This window comes from Aureobasidium pullulans (genome assembly GCF_000721785.1).
Source record: "Aureobasidium pullulans EXF-150 unplaced genomic scaffold scaffold_1, whole genome shotgun sequence".
Classification (NCBI taxonomy): Eukaryota; Fungi; Ascomycota; class Dothideomycetes; order Dothideales; family Saccotheciaceae; genus Aureobasidium; species Aureobasidium pullulans.
Genome location: NW_021941021.1, coordinates 1,312,735 through 1,335,430, shown reverse-complemented (window position 1 = coordinate 1,335,430; position 22,696 = coordinate 1,312,735). Strand labels below are relative to the sequence as shown.

General features: G+C 52.6%; 11 protein-coding genes across 11 annotated transcripts; 7 read left to right on the top strand and 4 right to left on the bottom strand.

Moving 5' to 3' along the window:
- Positions 1 to 276: 276 nt before the first annotated feature.
- On the top strand, positions 277 to 1,634 carry M438DRAFT_287107 (electron transfer flavo protein subunit beta). Its single transcript, XM_029901611.1, has 2 exons — positions 277 to 461; positions 520 to 1,634. Exons 1-2 carry the CDS (start codon positions 411 to 413, stop codon positions 1,228 to 1,230), a joined length of 762 nt encoding a protein of 253 aa, XP_029765804.1. The 5' UTR covers positions 277 to 410; the 3' UTR covers positions 1,231 to 1,634.
- M438DRAFT_262954 (zinc finger protein gcs1) lies at positions 1,319 to 2,649 on the bottom strand (the record flags this gene model as incomplete). The annotated part of the gene is made up of 4 exons (XM_029899851.1): positions 1,319 to 1,684; positions 1,738 to 2,418; positions 2,481 to 2,573; positions 2,629 to 2,649. 4 exons carry the CDS (start codon positions 2,647 to 2,649, stop codon positions 1,319 to 1,321), a joined length of 1,161 nt encoding a protein of 386 aa, XP_029765803.1.
- A 247-nt stretch (positions 2,650 to 2,896) lies between these two features.
- On the top strand, positions 2,897 to 4,812 carry M438DRAFT_341345 (uncharacterized protein). Its single transcript, XM_029904477.1, has one exon. It carries the CDS (start codon positions 2,951 to 2,953, stop codon positions 4,658 to 4,660), a length of 1,710 nt encoding a protein of 569 aa, XP_029765802.1. The 5' UTR covers positions 2,897 to 2,950; the 3' UTR covers positions 4,661 to 4,812.
- A 130-nt stretch (positions 4,813 to 4,942) lies between these two features.
- Positions 4,943 to 6,312, bottom strand: M438DRAFT_341344 (ferrochelatase). The gene is made up of 2 exons (XM_029904476.1): positions 6,091 to 6,312; positions 4,943 to 6,040 (listed from the first exon to the last, which is right to left on the bottom strand). The coding sequence occupies exons 1-2, from the start codon at positions 6,301 to 6,303 to the stop codon at positions 4,997 to 4,999; spliced, it is 1,257 nt and encodes a 418-aa protein (XP_029765801.1). The 5' UTR covers positions 6,304 to 6,312; the 3' UTR covers positions 4,943 to 4,996.
- A 414-nt stretch (positions 6,313 to 6,726) lies between these two features.
- M438DRAFT_262778 (uncharacterized protein) lies at positions 6,727 to 8,030 on the top strand (the record flags this gene model as incomplete). Its single annotated transcript, XM_029899841.1, has 3 exons — positions 6,727 to 6,904; positions 6,959 to 7,783; positions 7,837 to 8,030. 3 exons carry the CDS (start codon positions 6,727 to 6,729, stop codon positions 8,028 to 8,030), a joined length of 1,197 nt encoding a protein of 398 aa, XP_029765800.1.
- A 1,294-nt stretch (positions 8,031 to 9,324) lies between these two features.
- M438DRAFT_258667 (ARM repeat-containing protein) lies at positions 9,325 to 12,594 on the top strand (the record flags this gene model as incomplete). The annotated part of the gene is made up of 2 exons (XM_029899745.1): positions 9,325 to 9,563; positions 9,621 to 12,594. Coding segments are annotated over 2 exons (3,213 nt in total), but the record flags the coding sequence as incomplete, so codon positions are not given.
- A 632-nt stretch (positions 12,595 to 13,226) lies between these two features.
- Positions 13,227 to 14,616, top strand: M438DRAFT_287090 (uncharacterized protein). Its single transcript, XM_029901610.1, has 3 exons — positions 13,227 to 13,532; positions 13,587 to 13,911; positions 13,971 to 14,616. The coding sequence occupies exons 1-3, from the start codon at positions 13,464 to 13,466 to the stop codon at positions 14,492 to 14,494; spliced, it is 918 nt and encodes a 305-aa protein (XP_029765798.1). The 5' UTR covers positions 13,227 to 13,463; the 3' UTR covers positions 14,495 to 14,616.
- Positions 14,617 to 15,261: 645 nt separating this feature from the next.
- Positions 15,262 to 17,588, top strand: M438DRAFT_341340 (MFS general substrate transporter). The gene is made up of 8 exons (XM_029904475.1): positions 15,262 to 15,974; positions 16,023 to 16,215; positions 16,263 to 16,373; positions 16,426 to 16,504; positions 16,558 to 16,756; positions 16,810 to 17,171; positions 17,228 to 17,344; positions 17,400 to 17,588. Exons 1-8 carry the CDS (start codon positions 15,371 to 15,373, stop codon positions 17,502 to 17,504), a joined length of 1,770 nt encoding a protein of 589 aa, XP_029765797.1. The 5' UTR covers positions 15,262 to 15,370; the 3' UTR covers positions 17,505 to 17,588.
- Positions 17,589 to 17,811: 223 nt separating this feature from the next.
- Positions 17,812 to 19,147, top strand: M438DRAFT_350998 (dolichyl-phosphate beta-glucosyltransferase; the record flags this gene model as incomplete). Its single annotated transcript, XM_029906687.1, has 3 exons — positions 17,812 to 17,919; positions 17,974 to 18,741; positions 18,800 to 19,147. 3 exons carry the CDS (start codon positions 17,812 to 17,814, stop codon positions 19,145 to 19,147), a joined length of 1,224 nt encoding a protein of 407 aa, XP_029765796.1.
- Positions 19,148 to 19,453: 306 nt separating this feature from the next.
- Positions 19,454 to 20,160, bottom strand: M438DRAFT_401679 (uncharacterized protein; the record flags this gene model as incomplete). The annotated part of the gene is made up of 3 exons (XM_029909556.1): positions 19,454 to 19,527; positions 19,570 to 19,898; positions 20,033 to 20,160. 3 exons carry the CDS (start codon positions 20,158 to 20,160, stop codon positions 19,466 to 19,468), a joined length of 519 nt encoding a protein of 172 aa, XP_029765795.1. The 3' UTR covers positions 19,454 to 19,465.
- Positions 20,161 to 20,483: 323 nt separating this feature from the next.
- Positions 20,484 to 22,568, bottom strand: M438DRAFT_263293 (glucose-inhibited division protein A subfamily; the record flags this gene model as incomplete). Its single annotated transcript, XM_029899879.1, has 2 exons — positions 20,484 to 22,404; positions 22,456 to 22,568. 2 exons carry the CDS (start codon positions 22,566 to 22,568, stop codon positions 20,484 to 20,486), a joined length of 2,034 nt encoding a protein of 677 aa, XP_029765794.1.
- Positions 22,569 to 22,696: the final 128 nt, after the last annotated feature.

Sequence of the window (22,696 nt, the reverse complement as noted above, 5' to 3'; positions counted from 1 at the left end):
CTGCTCTAGGTGTACACGAGTAATGTTCTTGTGGTAAGTGAATGTCCAGTTAGCAAGTCACATGAATACATCTTCTCATAGTACACGTTTCTCGGGTAGAGTGACGGTGAACCCGATCCTTGCCACGACTTTCCCCAATGTCGAACTGAATTGCTCCTGAGGAACACAGTGTCTTTCTGTCATGCTGATGCTGAAGACCATCGTTGTTATCCGGGCTTGAATATCATGTCACATGTGTGGAAAGATGGTGGAAGCGTCAAGCCGAGTTGTGTACGGGTGCCCACTGCCCCTCATGAGTTGTGAAAGCACAAAGCCAAAGCCGAGGTCGGAATTGCCTGCCAAAGTTGTGACGAACGCCGCTCTCGTCTGTTCCATCCAAGTTATTTCGCATCACATCCAGTAGTAACAACATGTCTGGACTACGAATCCTCGTGCCCGTCAAGCGCGTCATTGACTATGCTGTCAGTCTGCCCGTACATTCATCCGCATCGAGGGAACTGAGATTGACAGCGTCCATAGGTCAAGCCTCGAGTCAACAAGGCCCAGACGGCCGTCGAGACGACCGGAGTCAAGCACAGTATGAACCCCTTTGACGAGCTGTCAATCGAAGAGGCCGTCCGTATGCGCGAACGCAAGGCCCCCGTTGAAGACATACTCGCCTTCTCTGCCGGTCCCACAAAGTCCCAGGATATTCTGCGTACCGCCATGGCCATGGGTGCCGACCGTGCCCTTCACATCGTCGAAGAAAAGACCGAGCTGGAGCCCTTGAGTGTCGCCAAGCTGCTCAAGAAGGTTGTCGAGGATGAGAACCGCAACCTTGTCATTCTGGGCAAGCAGAGTATTGATGATGATGCCAACCAGACTGGCCAGATGCTTGCAGGTCTGCTGGGCTGGGCTCAGGCTACCCAGGCCTCCAAGGTCGAGGTTGAGGGCGACACATGTACCGTGACCCGAGAGGTTGACGGCGGTGTCGAGACGTTGCGCGCCAAGTTGCCCATGGTCATCACCACCGATCTACGATTGAACGAACCTCGCTACGCCAGTCTGCCGAACATCATGAAGGCCAAGAAGAAGCCGTTGGTCAAGAAGACCATGGAGGACTATGGCATCGATCTCACCAAGCGACTCAAGACTGTCAAGGTCATGGAGCCCCCACCGAGACAGGGCGGTGGCAAGGTTGAGGACGTTGATGGCATGATTTCCAAGCTCAAGGAGTTGGGCGCATTATAAAGAGTCCTCAGATTTGATACCATGTATTTTTTCCATGCATGAAGATGCGATTACTTGCTACGACTGTACTTATATTGATTTCCTTTCTCTACCAGTCGCCCCATGCATCATCGCCAGACTTTTGCTGTGACCCGCTTGCAGGCTTCTTCATGGCACTTGTTCCTATACTGGATGAGGCAGCTTTCTTTTGTGTTGCCGTTTCGCCAGCAGCGGCGAAGTCATCCCAAAAGTCCTTTTTGTCATTTGCAGGTCCCTGAGGAGGTTCACCAAAGCTGTCCCAGAAGTCGCGCTTGTCTGCTGCCGGACCCTTGGCTCCTCCCTTTGGCGCCAGTCTCTCGTCGCCCTCGACAAAGCGGTTGAAGTTCTCGGCAGCCGCCTTGGTGCCGGTCTGAATGCCCTGTCCCAACTGTGCCGCCGTCATACGTGCCTGAGCTGCGAGATCGGCTTCTGCCAGCTATAGACACTGTCAGTATATTGTATGGGACTGAGCAGAGCAAAGCAACGGACCTTCTGCATGTTGGGCTTTACCCACCCATCGTAGCCAGTCTTGGCCTGTTTGGTCACGGTACTGCTCAACCAACCAAATCCTTTCGTGAGAGCGGCAACGGGATCCTTTTGGAAGTCGTCGACACCAGGGATTGAGGTAGAGGCTGAGGAAGACGAGGGCGTGGGATCGCTACCAAAACCAGCATACTTACCGCCCTGATTGGGAGGTAGAGAGTCGGGTCTGTGTGCGTTCTCGGCACCCATGCGGGCAAAGTAGGCTTCGTTCTGAACTTTTTGTGTTGGGGGACCGGCAGACGAGGCACCGAGCGGAGTCTGGCTCCTGCTCGTTGAGGCCGAGGTGGCAGGCTTTGCTCGAGCAGGCATAGCACTGCTCTTCGTACCAGGAACGTATTCCTTGCCCTCGACCTTTGCGGTCAGGCGTTCTTTCCACTCTTCACCAGCGTCACTGTCGTAGCGTTCCTGGATCGTGCATTCGTCAAAGGTACGAGCCTGGAGGGTGTTTGATTCGTGGGAGTCGAAGAAGTCCTTCCATGGTCTGTTGCCGCCCTTGGACATGCGCTCGACTTCCTGGACCTTGAACGAGTCCATAGTGATTGAGCGTACGAAGGAGATGTGAACACCGAGGGAGCGGTGGGTACCAGAACACGAGAGGCAGAAGAAGATGCCGAACTTGGGGGAAGCCTTGAGTGGTGGTGAGCGGACAGCGGTACAGTGGTACAGGAAGACAGGAATCAGAGGCGTACCCATTGCGGGCTGGGAGCACCGCAGTCGACACAGCGGTTGTTCTCATTGGTCTTTTGGATATCTAGGAGCTTGCTCTTTGTTTCGGGATCAACCTGTAGATATCGAGTTGGCACAAACAACACGCTGGACGGAGAGCATTTCTCTAACCTCCCACATTTTGTTGCTCATCTTGAAAGTGACTAGCCGTATGCCAGGATAGAAGACGCGATTGAAGCACCGGATATGACAGGAGACGAGAAGGGAACGTGATATAGCAAAGAAAGGGTTGCTACGCAGAGCTCAGTCTCATGAATTCCCCTTGGGCACTCGTATCGTATACTGGCCGTTGACCCACGTCATGCGCACGGTCCCCGAGCCTTTTCCATGGACCCAAGGACCCCAGGACCATCCCAAGCTTTTTATTCTTCCTGTCGCTTTCACCTGACCATCTTCACCAGCATCAATTGAACATCATTTAACGAGTACCAACATGGACTATACCCAGCTTACCGTCGCCAAGCTCAAGGACGAATTGAAGGAGCGCGACATTCCCAGCACCGGCCTCAAGCTGAAGAAGGACTTTGTCGATCGTTTGGAACAGGACGACTCGGACAAAGTGAAGGACCAACCAACCGCCTCGCCCACCGTCCCGGAACATGTCCACATGCCCGAAACAGACGCTGTTGTGACTACAGTCTCCGATCATTCCGCCAGCACAACTATCTCTGCCACCGCCACAAACGACCAATTGCCATTACCTACCGAGCACCAGTCAGACGTCTCCGACCCGCAAGACCACACACAGTCTGCAGAGCCTACTGGTTCCGCTCGAGAATCCACTCCCTCAGTCAACGCTCCTTCCCCTGCAGATCAAGTCATGGACGAACTGCCTGATGCTGCTACCCCGGACCCGATCAAGGCTGAAGAGCCCGCCTCTGCCGACGGTAAAAAGAGAAAGAGACGGAGTCCTAGTCCCATTGTATCTGAACATGTTGTGCACAAGAAACTGAAGCAAGAGGCTGATGGTCCAGTCGTGCACTTGCCATCCGACCAAGATTCCCTTCCAAACCATGAGCCAATGGCAGACGGCCCTCTGGAAGAATCCCATCACACCTTTCAACCCATTTCTACGAGCGATGACCTGACTCAACCCTTCATCAAGGACTCTGACATATCGAGGGCGACAAGGAGCCCTAACGAGCGCCGCTTCAAGAACCTCATCAACCCTGCCGAGTCTGACCCCGTCCAATCAACCACTGAGCCTGTTGATATGTCGGTATCTCCTGCCATTCATCCCGCCACTCGTGCTCTGTACATCCGCGATCTCGTCCGTCCCATCAATCCAAGCGGCCTCAGGGATCATCTCGAAGATATCGCCAGACCTCCGGACCACCCCGATGGTTCCGCTTCGCTAGTCGACGAGTGCTATGTCGATGCTCTACGTACGCACGCGTTCATCCTCTTCACATCCATCTCTGCTGCCTCAAGAGCCCGAGCTAGCACACATGCTCGTATCTGGCCTCCGGAACCTATGCGTAAGCAGCTGTGGGCCGATTTCTTCCCAGAGGAGCGCTTCCAAGAGTTCCTTGATGCTGAGCGAGCAAGTGGGGGCTCAAGGCCTAGTCAGGCAAAACGCTGGGAGCTTGCTTACAATCTTGTCGATGATGGTGTTGACGTACAGCTTGTCGAGGCAGGTCCTGCTGTTCATCGTGCTTCAACACATGCCGGCGCGCCTAATGCTCCTCCGACTGGGCCAAGAGGAAGCATGTCGAGTGGAAGACGTCCATCATTTGCTCAAACCGAACAGAGACGTCCCTCCCAGCCCCTTGTTGCGCCACTTCCACGACGCAGCTCAAGAGTAGTCGAAGAAGCGAGTGCACCTTTCCTTGAGCTGGACAAGCTCTTCAACTTTACAACAACCAAGCCAAAGCTATACTGGCAACCAGTAAGTGACAATCTTGCCGATGACAGGCTTGACGAGTTGGACCGTGAGACCAGCAGAGACTGGGACCCGCGTGCCGATATGAAAAGAAATGGAGATTCGCTGGGTCGCGGGCTCGACCAACTCAAGCGTTACACGTTCGAAGATGGCGATGTGCTTGTCGACGGAGGCCCCGAATTCGGTGGCGGGCGTGCTTTTGCACGGGCCGGCAATCGTGGACGTGGTCGAAGAAATGGGGATAGTTATAGGCGCCACTAAAGTCAGACCAAGGTATGGTCTGGTCGAAGCGCTCGTTACAGGTAGGCAATTCTCTTGGTCAACATACTCGGTTGATAGAACGCAACCTATCATGGAAGCCCGTCCCAGAATACAACGATCTCAATTAATCTGCAATAAAGTCTCAAGCCAGCTGTGTGATCTGTGAACGTAACATTGAATCCAAGATCAGACGTGACTGTTTGAACCTTCTGTGGTTTGTAGACGCAGTGGGCCATCGTTATCGTGATTCACGGTCACCACATATCTCGCAACCACTTTTAATGTGTGTCAGGATTTTGCTAATATTACAAGTCTCAAACCATATCGAGTCTATTATTACAACAATGCCTCTTGCTTCATGAAGAATTTCTTGGTTTCCAGACATCTTTGGCTGGTGCATCCAGGACATCTCAGACCCAATTGCCTGCTGCCAACATCACCACTTCTCAGGTGGTCTCTTGCGAGCTCGGCCAGACCTTGAATGAATACAGGACTGCCGTTTAGCGAGTCCGCTCTCTTGACGCGGCCATCTGCACCCAATTCGTTGGCCTCATGAATAATCTCCTGGTCGACTTCGAAGAGGGTTTCGATGTGGTCTGAGGTGAAGGCAATGGGGATGAGAATGAGATCCTTCTGGCCTCTCTTGACAAAGTTGGTCACCGTATCGCTGGTCTGGGCTCCCAACCAAGCGGAAGGTCCGACCTGAGACTGCCAGACCAGTCTGTGGGGGTTCTTGAAGCCCAGGCGCGTCTGGACTGCGTGGACGGTAGCAGCAACCTCGGCTGGGTAAGGATCACCTCTGTTAACAACGCTCATGGGCAATGAATGAGCGGAGAACAGCAAAACAACGTCCTTTCTTGTCTCCTCGGGGTACTCGAGCAACTTGGCCTCAATGTTCTGGGCAAAGGCCTCGACGAGACCTGCATGCGTAGGCCAGCGGTCAATGACACTCCAGGTGATTGCGCCAGCTTCGTCGATCTCGCCGCCTGCGCGCTTGGTCTCGAGTCTCTGGCGCCACTTCCACAGCTCGTTCAAGGAGCTTCCGGTGGTACTGCAGGAGTATTGAGGGTATTGAGTGAAGGCAACAGCTCTACCTCCCTTTCCGTTGCCGAAACCGTCGTCGAACAGTGTCTGATACATCTCCTCGGTCAAGGGGGCGGCGTAACGGAAAGCGACATAAGGTTTGTGAGGGGCGGTTTCGGGCGAAATCTTGTCAAGGATCTTGCACATCTCGGAGCTCTGGTACTCTGACCATTTGCGAATGGGCGAGCCACCACCAATGGCGGCGTATTGCTTCTGAATCTTGGGTGTACGGCGCTTGGAGATCAGGGGGCCGAGGTAATTCTGCAGTCTTCCGAGAGGGATCAAGTCGCCATCTGCCTGTGTACGGATCAGAGGCTGAAGGAGGAAAGATGGACGGTGAGACTCACGAATAGCCTGCTGAGGAAGTCGCCGACTTCGCCAGTAGTAGAAGGACCGCCCATGTTCATGAATACCATAGCAGTAGGACCCTTGGAACCAGTACTGTCCTGGGTGACAGGTGGGACGACCGTGGCCATGGACTGTTGCTGTGAGGCGGCATACTTTGCGATCTGAGCAGGCAATGCCCGCCGTGACAGGCCGAGGGGTGCGCGAAGACTCATCTTGGGAGTGTGATTGAAAAGAGTAGAGAGAAACGGGCGTGAACGGGCCAGGCAATGTCTCGATCTCGACCAGTGTGCACTTGGCGATGACGATCGCATGCGAAGCTTTTGGTCAGCCGGCTCTCATTGGCGGACGCGTGCGTCGCGCGGACTGGTCGCAGCTTCCCCAAGACGCGCTCCACGAATTCCTAATTGTTGTCTCCGTATCTGCATCTGATCATTGTCGCTCATAATTCATTGTTTGGTGATTGTCGCAACTTTCACCGAGCTATGGCTCGCATCAACCAACGCCCTTCCGAGACACCTACCGCCCGTTCATCCAACTTGCCTGCCGCTCCTTCTGTTGCGCCGTCCTCGCCGAACCTCTCGTCGGATAAAGAAAACCACTCAACTTCGGCCCCTCGCGATAAAGGCAAAGGCCGCATGTCTGGCCCCTCCGATTCTCACTCTGCAAAGAGGAGGAGAATCCAACCACGTTCTACCGCCTCCGTCGCCAACCATGAAGAGAATGACGATTCGCGCTTCTACGACCCCACTCAAGACCAGCACGAACGCCAGGAGATAAAGAAAAAGTCCCGTGCCCTCGAGCGCGAGTTCAATGGTGCTTGTCCCTCCAGCTTCCTCTCTCGCCCGTATCGAGGCTAACTTCGTCCAGAGAACAAGGATGTCTACCTGAAAGATGGCACTCAACTGGAGTCCATCATTGATCGAGCCAATGAAGTCTATGGTCGTGTCAAGCAGACTGCCGATGCGACGGTTGATTCTCGCTTGCTCGTCAACATCTCTGATATGGCTCTGAAAGCTTCCGCACAGCTTACTCTCGGCGACAACTCCACCGGTGTCGACATCGACGAATTCGTCTCCAAGTGTATCCTGTTTATGAAGAATGACACTGGGAACGCTTCCGCAACCTCGACACAACGTCGTCGACAACGACAGAGTCATCGCGGCGACGGAGATGACGACGACGAAGATGAGAACCCCAACGATGTTCTTGACTGGGCTCACCTTGGCTCGCACGCCTGTTTTCCTTACAATCTTCGTCCTCCTGCTCCGAGTTTCTTGCTTGGTCCTCTTTCCGTTCAGAAAAAGGTCCGCGCCCAAACGCAACGACGTGCTCGTCAGCGAAAAGATTCCACCATCAAGGAAGTTCGTCCGGAAGCCCTGACTGAACGCGATCTTCAAACAAACGAGAACAATGCCTTGACTACGCTGTGCCAAAACATTAAGAAAATTCTGGAGACGCATTGCACTACCGCGACCGCTGCTATAGAATCGCTCGGCGACTTGGATGACGATCAGGTATTGACAGAGATGAAACGGAACAGAATTGCTCCCACTGGTGGGCCAAGTCTGTTCGATTTTGCAATCAACCCGCACAGTTTTGGTCAAACTGTAGAGAACATATTTTACATCAGTTTTCTAATTAAAGAAGGCAATGTCGGCCTGCAAATGGACGATGACGGGCTGCCTACTCTACGTAAGTCGTAACAGAAAAGCGTCCCGAGTGGTCAAATATCTAACAACATGTAGTACCAGCTGAACCACAAACGGTAGCACAACAGCGCGAGAAAAGCTCGATGCGACATCAAGCGGTCTTCAGCATCGATTACAGTACCTGGCAGCGCTTGATACAAGCGTTCAAAATCACCGAACCCCTCATCCCACATCGAGGAACTAGTGGAGGTGGTCCGGGCATCGGTGCTCGTGGTTGGTACAACGGATGAGTCCGACCACAAACCTACTATGCGTTGACCTGGCATCCTCGTCGTTTTCCCGGGGAACGCTTGTTGTGATGAATTAATGACCGGTCCTGAATTGCGAATCGAACGAGTGCTATCTAGCGCTACTTCTATCTGGCTTCTGTATATACTATCTTATGGTGTTGCCTCGCGGCCGAGTTTACACGAACACTGTCTATACCACTTCTGTGACCCTCGCATACTATTTCTCGCTCGACCTTACTGGAGGCTCTCATCACCTCAAGTCATTTCGCAGAACCCCACTGTCGTTGAGACATCGAGTTCGGGCAAGGACGTGTTGTAGAGCTTTCGCCGAGGGGACAACCCTGTGCGCAGCCGATTAAGCTTAGACTTCCCATAACTCATGGATGAACATGTGTTTACTATCCAGATTTGGAGGAAGGAGCCTTCGAACTACGGTTCAATCCCGCAGGGAGAGTTTGAAGCCTTGGACTCGCGTTAGCATGGTTGTCTGCATCCATGAGAACCATGCAGAATCAACGTGGGATGTGCAAGGGTAAAACGACTCGAAGTCTAGTTCGTCGGACTGTCACTCTTGCGATTCTCAGAGTCTGCATGATGTTGTATACTTCCAGATGATATGCTGAACGCTGTTGGTACTTCTACGGATCCCAAGTAGGTAGTCAATTCAGTGAAGATGTCTCGAGGAGTGAGTCGACCGTTGTTTGGCCAGAAGCGACCCCAGGATTTTCAGATGGAAAGCGTGGGAAGTTGATCGGGTCGGCCAAAAGCAACTTGGTCCATCCACGCGAGCTCTTCTTCAGCCCCTTCGTTTCTCCCCCATACATATTCATTGTGCATTCATCTGCATCGAGTCCATTTGCACCTGCTTTCGCATAGCATCCACTCAAAGCCTTCACCCAACAACGTGCAGTGCTCAAGGTGGCTTTCTCCAGACTCGTCACGCCCGTTTTCTTGGCCCGCCTGTTTATTCGCATCCCCTGACGACCTTCGCATCCATAGCATTCTCGACTTTCTCATCAGCGCACGCTTCGTTTGTTTTCACCCTGCTTCTTTCCTAGACCCGCTGCTGCACCTCCTCGACTCGTCTCCAAAGTCACAGCTTTCCGGCCCGTTGCCTCTGACACGCTGTCCTCATTGCCGCCATCGCCTATAGACTACACTCCGCAAGCTCTACACCACCGAGTCTACAAGCCTTCGGACATCAACGACAAGCAGCTAGCTCGAATCTTCCATTGTCTCGTGGTTTCCGGCAAACCAATCCAACACGGCAGCATAGAGCTGTGCCCAATCTATCATGGCTCCCTCTACGCGTCCCGAACACAAGATCAATCTTGACAACCTGCCGCAAGTCAATTACCAGTCTCGCTCTGCTTCGTCCACAACGGCCAACTCACCCAACGAGGTCCCGTCAGGTTCTGGCCTGAGATATCCTCTAGGTAACAGCTTGGCCTCTTCTGGTGCCATTGGTCTGGTCAATCGGTCTGGAGCTGGCTCTCCATCCAAAGAATATGGCAGCCGTCTGTTCAGCAAACGGTAACATGTCTCCACAACCACTACAAAGGCCTCAATCACTAACATCAAGGTGCACAGAGCTCGAGAGATCCAGGCTCAAGAAGGCGTAAGCCCACAGATCTGGGGCCCGCCCACCTCAGGAAGTGGCCACTCGACTCCTCTTCGTGAGACTATACCAGAATCTCCCAGCAGCGACAGTTTCCCAGACTTCGATCAATCTGCTACAGATCTATCTTCTGCTCCTGCTGCAGGCCGTCGCATGCGAGCGGGCACTGTGCCATCGCGTTTTCCGCCTGTCGGTACCCTCGGCAGTCAATCATCTCAGCCATCCTTGTTGCCCAAGACATCACGTCCCACACCTTCTACCAGCCCTTTGCAGGCTAGTATTGGTACACCTCCAGACTCGAGCACAGCTACAGCATCGGCCATCAACCCGTCCCAGAAGTTCTTGCTTTCTCGTCTAAGAGCGGGCTCCATGCCTCAGCGTCCGGCCCTCCTCAACAATCCCCCCGGTGGCTTTGGACCGCCATACTTTTCCAATGGATGGACCTCTGGCCGTGAAAGGGCATCCACACTGCAGAGCATCCGTTCCTCCGATGCTCCCTCATCTCCCGCACATTCTTCACGGGACTCTTTCAACGACAACGATGTCAAGACTCTGGACTACCTTGGTCTTGTTGACACACCTCAGCCTGGCAGGCCCCACCACTCTAACATGATCGGTGCTGGTCAAACAGGCATTCCGGGCCCTACCATCGCAGATCTTGCCGCCTTGAACGCCTACAACAGGAATGCCAACCGCTTTAGATCGTACTCAGTCAATGCAAAGGAGAAGTACGCTGATGATGAGGAGGACGACTATGATGCCTACTCAAGCATGTATGGCGGCATCCCATCCAGTGCCGATATAACCGCAGCACAGGCTCTGGCTGTTCAGGAGGCCGTCCGTCAGCACAACCTTGAGGTGCAAGCCTTCACCAATCTGGCTAGTGCCAGCAGACCTCGTGCAAGGACCGCAGGCGTGCTCGACTCGCCTTCATCTAGACTGCTTCGCAACTACATCCCCACACCTTCGCGCCTGGACAACAGTATGACCGCCTCTGACTTCCAAGAGCATGAAGGGCTTGACTACAGTGGCCTCACCGATGCTGTACAGCAGATGCACCTAGATCAGAAGCCGATGCTCGACCTTTCCGACGACAACCTTCTGGAAAACCCAACTCGTGCTCTCTGGCTTGGTAACATCCCGCCCTCGACCACTGTCTCTTCTTTGAACGTCATCTTCGGCAACTTTGGTCCTATAGAATCAACTCGAGTCCTCACTCACAAGAGCTGTGGATTCGTCAACTTTGAGACATTGGAGAGCGCCGTCCAGGCCAAGTCTCAGCTCAATAACAAGGAGATATTCCCTGGAGCTGGACCCATTCGCATTGGTTACGCAAAGGTCCCGAGCAACACCGTCACTCCTGGTGCTCCGGGATCTTTCCACTCACCAAGTCCTGATCAATTCGCCCGGGACAATCCGGTCGGCAATGCTGGCGACTCATCTGGTCTCAAGCCTATCAACATCAATGCAGAGACTGCAGCTGCCGCTCTGCTGACTCCCAACCTCCGTGATATGCGCAGCGAAATTTACAACATCATTCAGGAGCTAGGTGCCAACAAGGAAGAACTGGTCAGAATTAACGCCAATGTCGAGCAAGCCATCAGCTATGATCTCTACCATCCAGAGATTCCTGGTGTCCCAGAGCCTAGTCCAAACCGTGTTCACGATGCTCCTCGCCTGCGTGAGATCAGGAAGCGCATCGATAACAACAGCTGTTCGCCCGCAGAAATCGAGAACATTGCCATGGATATGCTGCCCGAAATTGCCGAGCTTGCCTCTGACTATCTAGGTAACACGGTCGTACAGAAGCTTTTTGAATACTGTTCGGAGCCTGTCAAAGAGGCTATGTTGCGGGAAATTGCTCCCCATCTCGCCGAGATTGGCGTTCATAAGAATGGCACCTGGGCCGCTCAGAAGATTATCGATGTGGCCAAGACGCCCACCCAAGTCAATCTTATTGTCGACGCACTGCGACCTTATACGCTGGCACTGTTTCTGGATCAATATGGTAACTACGTTATCCAGTGCTGCCTGCGTTTCCAGGCTCCTGGCAATGACTTCATATTCGATGCTATGCTTCAGCGACTGTGGGAGGTTGCACAGGGCAGATTTGGTGCTCGTGCTATGAGAGCTTGTCTTGAAAGCCACTTTGCTTCGAGAGACCAGCAAAGAATGTTGGCCTCTGCCATTGCTCTTCACAGTGTTCAACTTGCGACTAACACCAACGGTGCTTTGTTGTTGACCTGGTTCTTGGACACTTGTACTTTCCCACGACGTCGTTCTGTTCTTGCCCCAAGGCTCATTCCTCACTTGGTTCATCTGTGCACACACAAGGTCGCTTACCTTACCGTTCTCAAGATCATCAACCAAAGAAGCGAAGCAGATGCTCGCGAAGCGGTTCTTCGCGCTCTATTCTTTTCGCCCAACGATGCTATCTTGCAAGACGTCCTTAGCGATTCAGCCTGCGGAGCGACATTCATCTTCAAAGTACTCACGACCCCCTTCCTGGATGAGAAGATGCGCCCAGACGTTTTGGAAAACGTTCGTAACGTGTTGCTCCGTCTCAAGGCTCAACCTCAGCAAGGCTACAAGCGATTGATGGACGAAGTTGGTCTCTCTACCCGTCACGGAGGAGCATCGGCCAGCCGCGATGCCAGCCAAACCAGGTCCTCATCCAGAGGTCCTGGCGCTAACGGACACATGGCCCATCTCGACAACCAAGGTGCCTATGGCCGACAGCCGTACGGAGGTATGGCTCCTCCACAACAGCTTGAGCACATGATGGGTCCGTCCTTGCAGAGAACTGCCAGCATAGACTCCAACGCGTTCGACCCTTACGGAAACAATGGTCTCATGACTCCCGCATACACCCATAGCCCGGCCATGTCTAATATTTCGCCAGTCACGCCTCAGCAGATGCAATACCAACAAGCTATGCTCGCCCAGCAGCACGCTGCGGCCCAGCGTCCTGGTGGCTACTACCCTGCTATGAATGGCTTTGGATCGCCAGGACCTCAAATGATGGACCCCTATGGAAGAGGAAGTCTCAATGCTTCGCCTATCGCAGCTCCTGGCGCACATGCAGTACAGAATGGATATGCTCCGCCAGGATTCAACCCCAATGTAGGCATGGGCGGTTACCAGTATCCAGTAGGCTATTACCCTCCTCAACAAGGCCAGGTTGGCGGTGGTGGCCAAAGGAGAGGACGCGTAAGTACAAGCCTTCGTATGATTGACAAAGGTTACTAATGAAGATCAGAGATGATTCGACGACCGGTCTGATTCGACATGATATTATCAAGCGCTGGCTGTTTGATAAGCAATTAAAGTTACATTCACTGTATGAGAATTTGGAGGGGCGTCAGAGTGATTTGGTAGAAAAAGCGAAAGCGTTGATTTCCTGAACATATGTAGTGACGATCTTCATTTATCATGCACATTGTGTCTTGCTCTCACGAGCTGTTCTCTTGCTTTACTGGCTACCTAACTACCTATGTCCAAGAATATTTTGTGACAGCTGTACTCGTACCAATTTCCGCTCTGCAATTGATAAGGCTGCCTCAGCATACAGACATCAAAGAAATTGGACGTGGCAAGTAGAAACCAAGGGCGATTGTTTCGAATGAGACCAAAACTACGAGTAGAGTAGTCGAGCAGGTGGTGAGCAAGTCGAAGAATATGGTGATGTCATGCAAGGCGGCGGCCAGAACGTGGAGCTTCGTTTGGGGGATGGGGATGGAAGCTGCATGTTTCGTCTGTCCTGAAATTTCGCAACCTTCCAACACGCAGTAGCAATAACACCTTGGTATCGCACAATGGCTTCCAACAACGTCTGCAACAGCTGTATTCGCGCATTGAGACAGGGTCCGACCAGACAGGTCAATGTAAGTCTGTTCACACAGGTACGGAAAGGAACAGGCTCTGACTCTCTTCCTCAGGGACGAATCGTGCACACCCGTCTTTCTCCTCGAGGCCAATTCCTAGGACGTACCTTTGCGACTACCGCCAGTCGTCTCGAAGCTGGAAAACCCCAGGAAGGTCCGGATGCGTCAACCATGCAGAAGTTCGCACAGCGCATGCGAGCACAAAAGCAGATGAAGGCCGCCACAGAACCCTATGTCGCCTATGGTGCTACCGAAGATCTGTTTCGCGCATGTGCCCGTGCTGGAGAATACACCATGCCCACTGTCGCTGAAGGCGAGGAGCCACTGAGATCGGCCAAAGGCGAGGACCTGGGAGTCGGCTCGGGTTGGTGGTACGAGGGTACGACTTTCTTCCATACCTCTTCACGTGTTGGATACGCGACTGACACCTTCTGATAGAGCTGGGTCTGGCACCCACTTTCAACACCTGGGCTCAAATCACCTACTTGCACATGTACATCGTCACCGTACGCCTGAGAATGTTCCCCCAACAACACGCCCACCACTGGCACCAGAATTTGCTAGACCACTTCTCATATGCTGCCGAGGACCGTATGGTTTCCTTGCACAACATTGCCGCTCGCAGTGTGCGCAACAAGTACCTCAAAGACCTCTTTGTCCAATGGCGCGGTGTGCTCGCTGCCTACGACGAGGGTTTGGCCAAGGGAGACGCCGTCCTTGCTTCTGCCGTTTGGAGAAACATTTTCGCTGGTGATGAGAACGTCGACGCTGCTGCAGTCGCCAATGTCGTCAGCTACTTGAAGAAGAATCTCAGAGACTTTGACAGAATCGCCGACTCTGACATTGCCAGTGGAGACATCAGCTTCTCGAATGCCGTCAGAGAGGCTGCCCTGGTCGACAGAGAATCTCGGGCCATGAAACAGCCTATCCCAGAGCCCACACCTACAGCGCCTCGAGTTTGAGCATTTAGTAGATAAGGTTCTGCCACTGTAATTATACTTGTACATCGTTTTGGTAGTTCAAAGCAACCATCTAATTGCCTCGTCTGAGATGTGTTCTGGACATCGGTTTGAAGATATCCTTGTAGCCCTCCGTCCGCATTCGGTGTTAGATTCATGCTAGCCGTGGATTGAGTGTCAAAACTCACAATATATTTAACTTACTCTACAGCCTGTCTTGGGTATCAAAGGACTGGCGATCTAAGTTTGGGTATCGCCTGGACGCCAGATGGTGACGAAGTTTTGAGGCTCTGCAGACCCCAAGGCGGGACCCTCTCGAGAACAAGATCGATCGCCCGTTCATGGCCCACGGTTATGGTTGACCAAGAGCCAATTGATGATGTAGTTGAGCCTGCGATCTGTATCTCGAGCGTACATTTTCTGGCCACAGTGAAGTGCATGTTTAGCAATTGCGATGTGTAACTAAAAGTGTGGAAAACCAGAGCACTTGTCGCATCTCGCATAGGGGATTTCCACGAGTATCTTTACATGACCCTTTTCCCTTTCGATCAGGTGCGACATCAAGTCCCTGATAGCCAAATACCAAAAAAATGCTCCGAGGGAAAGCTAGTTTAACGGCGCGTTCCTATTTGCCCTGCCATGTCCCGAATCAAAAAGCGATAACGTTTTTAGGCACATGGCGTCATTCCTATCTTCCATCACCACCATTATTGGAAGAATTTGTGCAGACCTGTATCCCTTCCGAGGCACCCGAATGCTGTAGAACTTTACTGAAATAGGGTAGAGTGCCCATCTGGAGAGGTGAGAGCGACTTTGTTTCGATCTTACTTTCCTAAACTCACATCTTCGACCGGGCGCTTTACTCCGACCATAATTAACATGGCCGAAGGCTATGAAGATGGCATTACCAGGACTTCCAGCGGGCGTCAGACATACGCTCCTGACGGTCTGTCCAGCCTAGGCCACTCTACATCTGGACAAGAAGCACCTGAACAGAGCAGGGCTGCTAGCATTTCTGGAACCACAACGGCACACTCTACCAGATCGAGCATCTCCGGCCCAAGGGGATCCAAGGAAGACAATGACCAGGACCAGAAACCCAAGAACAAGACTGGTCTTCCAGCTGGTCTTACAGCCGGTCTGAACGAGGAAAACTTCAGCTCCGAAGCGGACGTCGAGATGCAAAGGGAGCGAACTAATCGCAGCTTGAACGAGAAGGACGACGAGAAGGATGAGGGAGAAGAGGAGGAAAATGATCCTAACTTGGTCGACTGGGATGGTCCTGATGATCCAGGAAACCCGATGAACTTTCCTGCCTGGAAGAAATGGTTGATTACGGTCGTTGCTGGCTTGATGACCTTCTCAGTCACTTTCGCATCGTCCGTCTTCAGTACTGCTACCACGCCTACATCTCAAGAGTTTGGTGTCAGCACTGAGGTGATGATCTTGGGAACTTCACTCTTCGTTCTTGGCTTCGCGTTTGGTGAGTTGATGCGGAAATTCGCCCGAAGCAATACCTAACATGATTTAGGACCAATCGTCTGGAGTCCTTTTTCGGAGTTGTTTGGACGCAAGCTTCCGCTGTTCATTGGTTTCTTCATCTTCGCCATTTTTCAGATTCCTGTAGCAGTTGCTCAGAATCTTGAAACGATCTTCATCTGCAGATTCCTTGGTGGTTTCGCAGCATCGGCTCCGTTGGGAATTGTGGGAGGGTTACTTGCAGAGTAAGAGATATCAAGATTGTTACCAGTGCGTTGCTGACCAGCTATAGCATCTTTGGCCCAATCGACAGAGGTATTGCGGTTGCTGTTTTTGCCTCGGCAACCTTCGTCGGCCCCGTTGCTGGACCAATTGTGGGCGGATTTATCACTATGTCCCATCTGTAAGATCCGCAGAGCACAAACATGTCATCGATAGCAACTGACAATGATCAGCGGATGGAGATGGACTGCCTGGATCACCCTGATCATGGCTGGGTTCTTCGGACTGATCGGTTTCGTCGTTATCCCAGAGGTGCGAATCTGTAGAACCCTTGCATTCTGATACAGACGCTGATACAAGAATAGACCCTGGCTCCTGTTTTGCTTTCACGCAGAGCAAAGAAGATCCGCTTCGCCACGAAGAACTGGGCAGTCCACGCAAAGGCAGACGAGAACGAGGTCAACATGAAGGAGCTCGCGCACCGTTACCTGCTGAAGCCTTTCCAAATGCTTGCCATGGAGCCTATCCTTCTGCTCGTCACCTTGTACATGGGCTTCATTTATGGTAAATCCGCGTGCAGATGGTCGTATGTTAAGCATGACAGCTAATGAAACCAGGGTTTCTGTACCTTTGCTTCGAAGCATATCCCATTGCTTTCCAACAGGAACGTGGTTGGAACGCTGGCGTTGGAGCTCTGCCCTTCGCCGCCATCATCGTCGGAGTAGCTTTTGGCTCCATCTTCATCTGCTTCTTCACCAAAACCAGATTTGCCAGAAAGATGAAGGAACATGGCGAGGTTGTACCTGAAGAGAGAATGATTCCGATGATCGTGGGAGGTGCCCTGCTGCCAATCGGCATGTTTTGGTTCGCGTGGACGAGCAATCCCAACATCTTATGGGTCCCGCAAGTCATTTCAGGAGCCTTCATCGGTGCAGGAGTATTGCTTGTCTTCTTGCAGGGGCTTAACTACATCATCGACGTAAGTTCTGGATGATGCATCGATGTTTGAAGCCTGGAAGCTAACTCTGACGACAGGTGTACAAGGTGAATGCCAACTCGGCCATCGCGGCAAACACGTTTTTCCGATCGTGGCTGGGAGCTGGTTTCCCTTTGTTTGCCACGTACCTCTTCCAAAATCTGGGAGTCCCTTGGGTAAGTGCATTACACTCATCCATTTGCAGTTGGCCAGAACTAATGCATGTCACAGGCCATGTCCCTCCTCGGCTTCCTCACGCTAGCTCTATTCCCAGTTCCGATTCTTTTCTTCATCTACGGTGAGAAGATCCGCAAGCTGAGCAAGTTCAGCGCCTAGAATTTGTTTGAAGCATGATGTTGGGGTTCGGAGGAAAATAGCCTATAATGTCTCGTATGAATTTGATAATTTAGCATAAGCTTCCTTGACAGAAAAAGGAAAATCATGATGGTCGATTCGGTCAAAGTGACAAGCCGGGGCACCCCATGTTAGGTGGCATTAACAGTCAAAGCTCCTTTCCCCTTGACTCGAGGGGTACATAACACGTTACGCGGCAGTGATACGAATGCGGCCTTGAACTTGGTTGTCTGATGGCACAGGGGCATCTCGAGCAGAACACTACAAGCTGAGAGGTAGCGCGCAAATCATGGCAGCTTGGATGCAGCTGTCCGGCCTGATTGACCAGGTGCAGAGAGTGCCGACAACGCTGTTATTGGCTGTTGCTTCCTTCCTGGTCCTTTTCTCTGCAGTGCTGGTAAAATCCCCTAAGCCACCAGGTCTACCGCCGACATTCTGACTCTGAACTCAGTTGTATCTCGGGTTGTTCATTGTTGCTCCCGTTCCTCGCTCACCGCACGATTCGGAGAAGCAATACATCACCATCCTACCCGACGGATCGATCAGCAAGCCCGAAACGCAACCGTGTTGGTTCGACAAACACGTGTCCCTCAGAGCGCAAGCTCGCAATGGAAAGATAGCTACAAGCGACGCCTTCAGACCCGGTGAAGCCGAAGTCCTGGTCACCGTCGTAGTCCCGGCATACAATGAAGAGCAACGGATGAGTGGCATGCTGGAGGAGGCCGTGGAATACCTGCAATCAACCTTCCCACAACCGCTAGACTGTTCGTCTGTTGTCAGCGACAAGCCCAAGGGTTGGGAGATTCTCATCATATCCGACGGCTCTACCGACAAGACCATCGACACGGCACTATCATTTGCTCGTTCCCACCAGCTCTCCACACATCCACCCACACCGACCGGCCCTTGGACTTCCAACACAGGTCCCAAGACGCGATCAAAGTCTGCTCCCAAGGTTGAGACCGTTTCTACCACCATTCCCCACGGCAGTGTCCGTGTCATCTCCTTGGAGCAGAACAGAGGAAAAGGCGGCGCTGTCACCCATGGTATGCGCCATGCCCGAGGCGCATACATCGTCTTCGCCGACGCAGATGGTGCTTCTCGCTTCTCAGACCTGGGCAAGCTGATGGAGAATTGTGACCGCGTTGCCGATGACAAGGGGAGAGCTGTTGGAGTTGGAAGTAGAGCACACATGGTTGGCAGCGAAGCCGTTGTCAAGGTAAGGACAAAACAAGTCAACGTGACAAGACTGAACACTATATCTGACCCTTCTCTAGCGCTCCTTCTTACGAAACGCTCTCATGCACTCGTTCCACCTCCTGCTCCGCCTCCTCACACCTCCGGCTACATCATCGATCAAGGACACCCAATGCGGCTTCAAGCTTTTCACGCGGCCTGCACTTCCTTACATCATTCCTTACATGCATAGCGAGGGTTGGATCTTTGACGTTGAGATGCTCATGCTCGCCGAAAGCGCTGGCATACCCATGGCCGAAGTCGCAATTGGCTGGAAGGAAGTCGGAGGCAGCAAACTTAATGTTGTCTGGGACTCTCTAGGCATGGCGTGGGGACTGGCCGTTTTGAGAGCTGCATGGATGGTCGGCGTTTATCGAAGAGATGTTTGACCCCCTTCTGACCATTTCACATTATTCATATATATTGAATCCATCATAGACAAAAGCAGCTCTGATCGGCACCTCCGTTCATTGACATTACGAGACCGATATTACCATTCACCACTCGCGGTTGTCGGCAGGAGCGACATCGAGATGGCCGCGCACCTTCCGGTACCACTCATCATCTGACCTGCTGCCTGAAGCGACTTCTCCTCTTCTCATCGACTTCAACCTTCTCATCAACATCAACATCTCTTCATCAACATCTTAACACTTATTTATCAACCCAAATGTCATCAGCCTCCTCATCAGCATCACGCTTGTTCATCAGACATCCACCGCAATAACAATCACAACAACGCACCCATCATCCAACATGAAGCTCTCCACTGTATGTCATCATCATCATCATCTCCCATCCATCGACACACCTCTTTTGTGCACTTGCTGACTGTCACGACGAAAGTTTTCGCCGTCTCCACTCTCGTGGTTGGAGCAATCTCTCAGAACTTGTCCGCTGTCGACAACACCATGGACACCACCAATCACAAACGTGACCGCATCTACGTCCGCGGTGCCATGGCCAAGGAATGCGTTGACGCCGACTTCGGCGACCGTCAAGTTCTCAAGCAAGACGTCTGCAAGACCTACGATGATGGCTTCCACACTCTCAAGGCCAGAGTCGTGCTCGGCAAGCTGTCTCTGCTGGCGCCGAAATCCGCCGACATCACCAGTCACAAGCACTGCAACAGCGCTTTGACTAGGGATTCGAAGGCTTCTTGAGTGTCTTCATCGACGACAGATGCAAGGGCAATGCTTTCGACCTCGTCCACTACACTCAACATCATCGAGCTTGGTGATGCCACCCACTTTGGCATCCGCTATCAGATTGACCCTGCCAATGGCACTGGTCTCGCCGATCGTTCTTGGATGTGGACTTGTGGCTCTGCCACTGGAGACTGCCTGGCCAAGCCCAGCAGCATAGACCATGGCAAAATGTCCAAGCCTATCGCCACTACCATGTAGCTCTCCCGGCGTTGGGTATTTTGGACGACGTGGTCAAAGGATACAGCTGTGTGGATGTCGTTGGAAGCCTGCAAGGGACTTGTACAATGTGATCCTTGATTGGTGGCCTTTTCTTTTGAACCATAGATATCATCATGTTTTTATAGAGAATCTTCCAAGACTCCTGTGTTTCCAGGCTATATCCACACTTCCAACCCTCCCTAACCATCCCTTCCCATCCATGCAAATGCTTTTGACAAAACTCCAAAGTCCTCGCTATGAACACGCCGTCCACGATACACTTTGCACACGGCGCTTATGTGTTCTGAAATACGAACGTCTATACAGCCACTTCTTTCTCCTGAGATGCCAGCACTTGGTTGACTGCTGCTGCCCTCTTTCCAGCACCCCTAACGTGTGCCAGCAGCCTCAATGTCCCCGATGGCGTGACACCTTCGATTCTTCTAGCCTGACCCAAGCTCTCGGGTCTAGTGACGCTCAGAACTCTCTTCTCTTCATTACTCAAGCCAAAGATGTTCTCGTAGTCGATATCCGAAGGCAGCAGTAATTGTTCATCTCTTGCGAAATGTCTAGCTTGTGTTTCTTGTTGGGTGACGTAGGGTGAATATGTGCCCTCAATGTCCATGCGGGAAATGATTTGTGGATCGAAATTTGCGATGGCGGGGAGGAGTGGGAGAAGGTTGGCGACGGAGATGGAAGAGAGGCGTAGGAGGTCGAAGGCGCTGCGCTTGCTGCTGTCACTGCGGACGGGGAAGCCGTGGGTTTGCCAGATACTGCTGGACATGGTGTGGTTTTGCAAGAGGTTCTTCAAGTCGTCCATCTGTGCTTTTTGGTCGCTGAAGTGGGACCAGCGTGAATCCGAGACGACACCGAGTTCTCGGCCCTTTGCGGTGAGGCGGAGATCAGCATTGTCTGCACGGGCAGACATGCGATACTCGGATCTTGAAGTAAACATTCGGTATGGTTCCGAGACACCCTTGGTGATCAAATCATCGATCATGATACCGATATATCCATCTGCTCTTGTTAGCTGCAATTGCGGCTTCTCCAGTGCAGAGTTGCCTGCATTGATACCAGCAACTACTCCCTGCGCTGCTGCCTCTTCGTAGCCTGTTGTGCCGTTGATCTGGCCAGCCAGGAACAGACCCCCAATGGCTTTTGTCTCCAGGGTCTTGCGAAGACTGCGAGGATCCACGTAGTCGTATTCAACACCATAGCCTGGTTGTAGCATCTTGACGTTCTCCAGGCCCTTGATGGTTTTGAGCATTGCTTCTTGGGCCTCTGCGGGCACGGTCATGGAGATGCCGTTCGGATAGATGACATGGTTGTCGAAACCTTCTGGTTCCAGCCAGATGATGTGGGCGTCTTTTGTGTGGAAGCGGATGACCTTGCTTTCGAGAGAAGGACAGTATCGGGGACCTTTTACTTCTTCGCGAATGTGGATGCTGTTTTGGAGGTTTGCGCGAATGATGTCGTGGGTCGCGGGATTCGTGTGGGTAGACCAGCAGTTCAACTGTTCTTCGACTCCGACACGCGAGTTGAGATAGCTGAAAGGCATGGGTGGATTGTCGCCAGGTTGGACTTCAAGACCAGTATAATCGATTGTCCTGCCATCGAGGCGTGGGGGTGTTCCTGTCTTCAGTCTTCCGAGGGCAAGGCCTGCTTCTCGTAACGACCTGCTCAGACCGGTCGTGGCTGCCTCACCCATGCGACCTGATGGGTAGGCCTCGAGACCAATGTGGATTTCTCCGCCCAGAAAGGTGCCCGTGGTAATCACGACGTTGTTTGTGGGAATGACCTCGCCACTTTCCAGCCTGACTCCTGTGATCCTGCCATGCTTGCCGTCCGTCATTCCTTCTCTTTGCACCACGATATCTGCCACTTTGCCCTCGACCACATTCAGCCCCTTGTAGTTTGTCATCTCTTCCTTCATGTGCTTCTTGTACAGCGCTCTGTCGATTTGCGCTCGTGGGCCCCACACCGCTGGTCCCTTCTTTCTGTTCAAGACACGGAATTGAACACCGGCCTTGTCAACGATGCGGCCAACGACACCGTCCAGAGCATCGACTTCGCGTAGCATGGTTCCTTTTCCAATTCCACCGAAGGAAGGATTACAAGAGCAGACTCCGAGGTTCTCGACCGAGGGTGTGACTAGAGCGGTCCTTGCGCCAGTGCGCGCAGCTGCTGCTGAAGCCTCGCAGCCAGCGTGACCACCTCCAATTACTACTACATCGTATGGACTGCGAAGCAGTTAGTCGCGTGTCCATGCCTAGATTGGATAATGGTCGTACAGTGTCGCCGTTTCGGAGACTGTGGCAAAGGAGCGGCGCACGAGTGTGGCTGATCGCACTCGAGGCGCATGGTCCCAAAGAATGCGTGCTCTGGCAGACACGGTAAGCACCATGGTGACCTGGCCTATATCTCGGACGAAGAAGTACTTTGATGGATGGAACAGAAATCGTTAACTTAAATCCGCTTTCTGTCGTCTTGGCGCATGCGGCAATGACGAAGAGTTGATATCAAGCGCACGGT

Coding starts and splice junctions, on each gene's coding strand:
- M438DRAFT_341344 (XM_029904476.1), bottom strand. CDS start 6,303: ATGAGTCTTCGCGCACCCCTCGGCCTGTCACGGCGGGCATTGCCTGCT. Junction 6,041..6,090: donor ACTTCCTCAGCAGGCTATTC/GTGAGTCTCACC, acceptor ATCCGTACACAG/GCAGATGGCGACTTGATCCC.
- M438DRAFT_341345 (XM_029904477.1), top strand. CDS start 2,951: ATGGACTATACCCAGCTTACCGTCGCCAAGCTCAAGGACGAATTGAAG.
- M438DRAFT_287090 (XM_029901610.1), top strand. CDS start 13,464: ATGGCTTCCAACAACGTCTGCAACAGCTGTATTCGCGCATTGAGACAG. Junction 13,533..13,586: donor GTCCGACCAGACAGGTCAAT/GTAAGTCTGTTC, acceptor TCTCTTCCTCAG/GGACGAATCGTGCACACCCG. Junction 13,912..13,970: donor CTCGGGTTGGTGGTACGAGG/GTACGACTTTCT, acceptor ACCTTCTGATAG/AGCTGGGTCTGGCACCCACT.
- M438DRAFT_341340 (XM_029904475.1), top strand. CDS start 15,371: ATGGCCGAAGGCTATGAAGATGGCATTACCAGGACTTCCAGCGGGCGT. Junction 16,505..16,557: donor GTTTCGTCGTTATCCCAGAG/GTGCGAATCTGT, acceptor ATACAAGAATAG/ACCCTGGCTCCTGTTTTGCT. Junction 17,172..17,227: donor GGCTTAACTACATCATCGAC/GTAAGTTCTGGA, acceptor CTCTGACGACAG/GTGTACAAGGTGAATGCCAA.
- M438DRAFT_287107 (XM_029901611.1), top strand. CDS start 411: ATGTCTGGACTACGAATCCTCGTGCCCGTCAAGCGCGTCATTGACTAT. Junction 462..519: donor AGCGCGTCATTGACTATGCT/GTCAGTCTGCCC, acceptor CAGCGTCCATAG/GTCAAGCCTCGAGTCAACAA.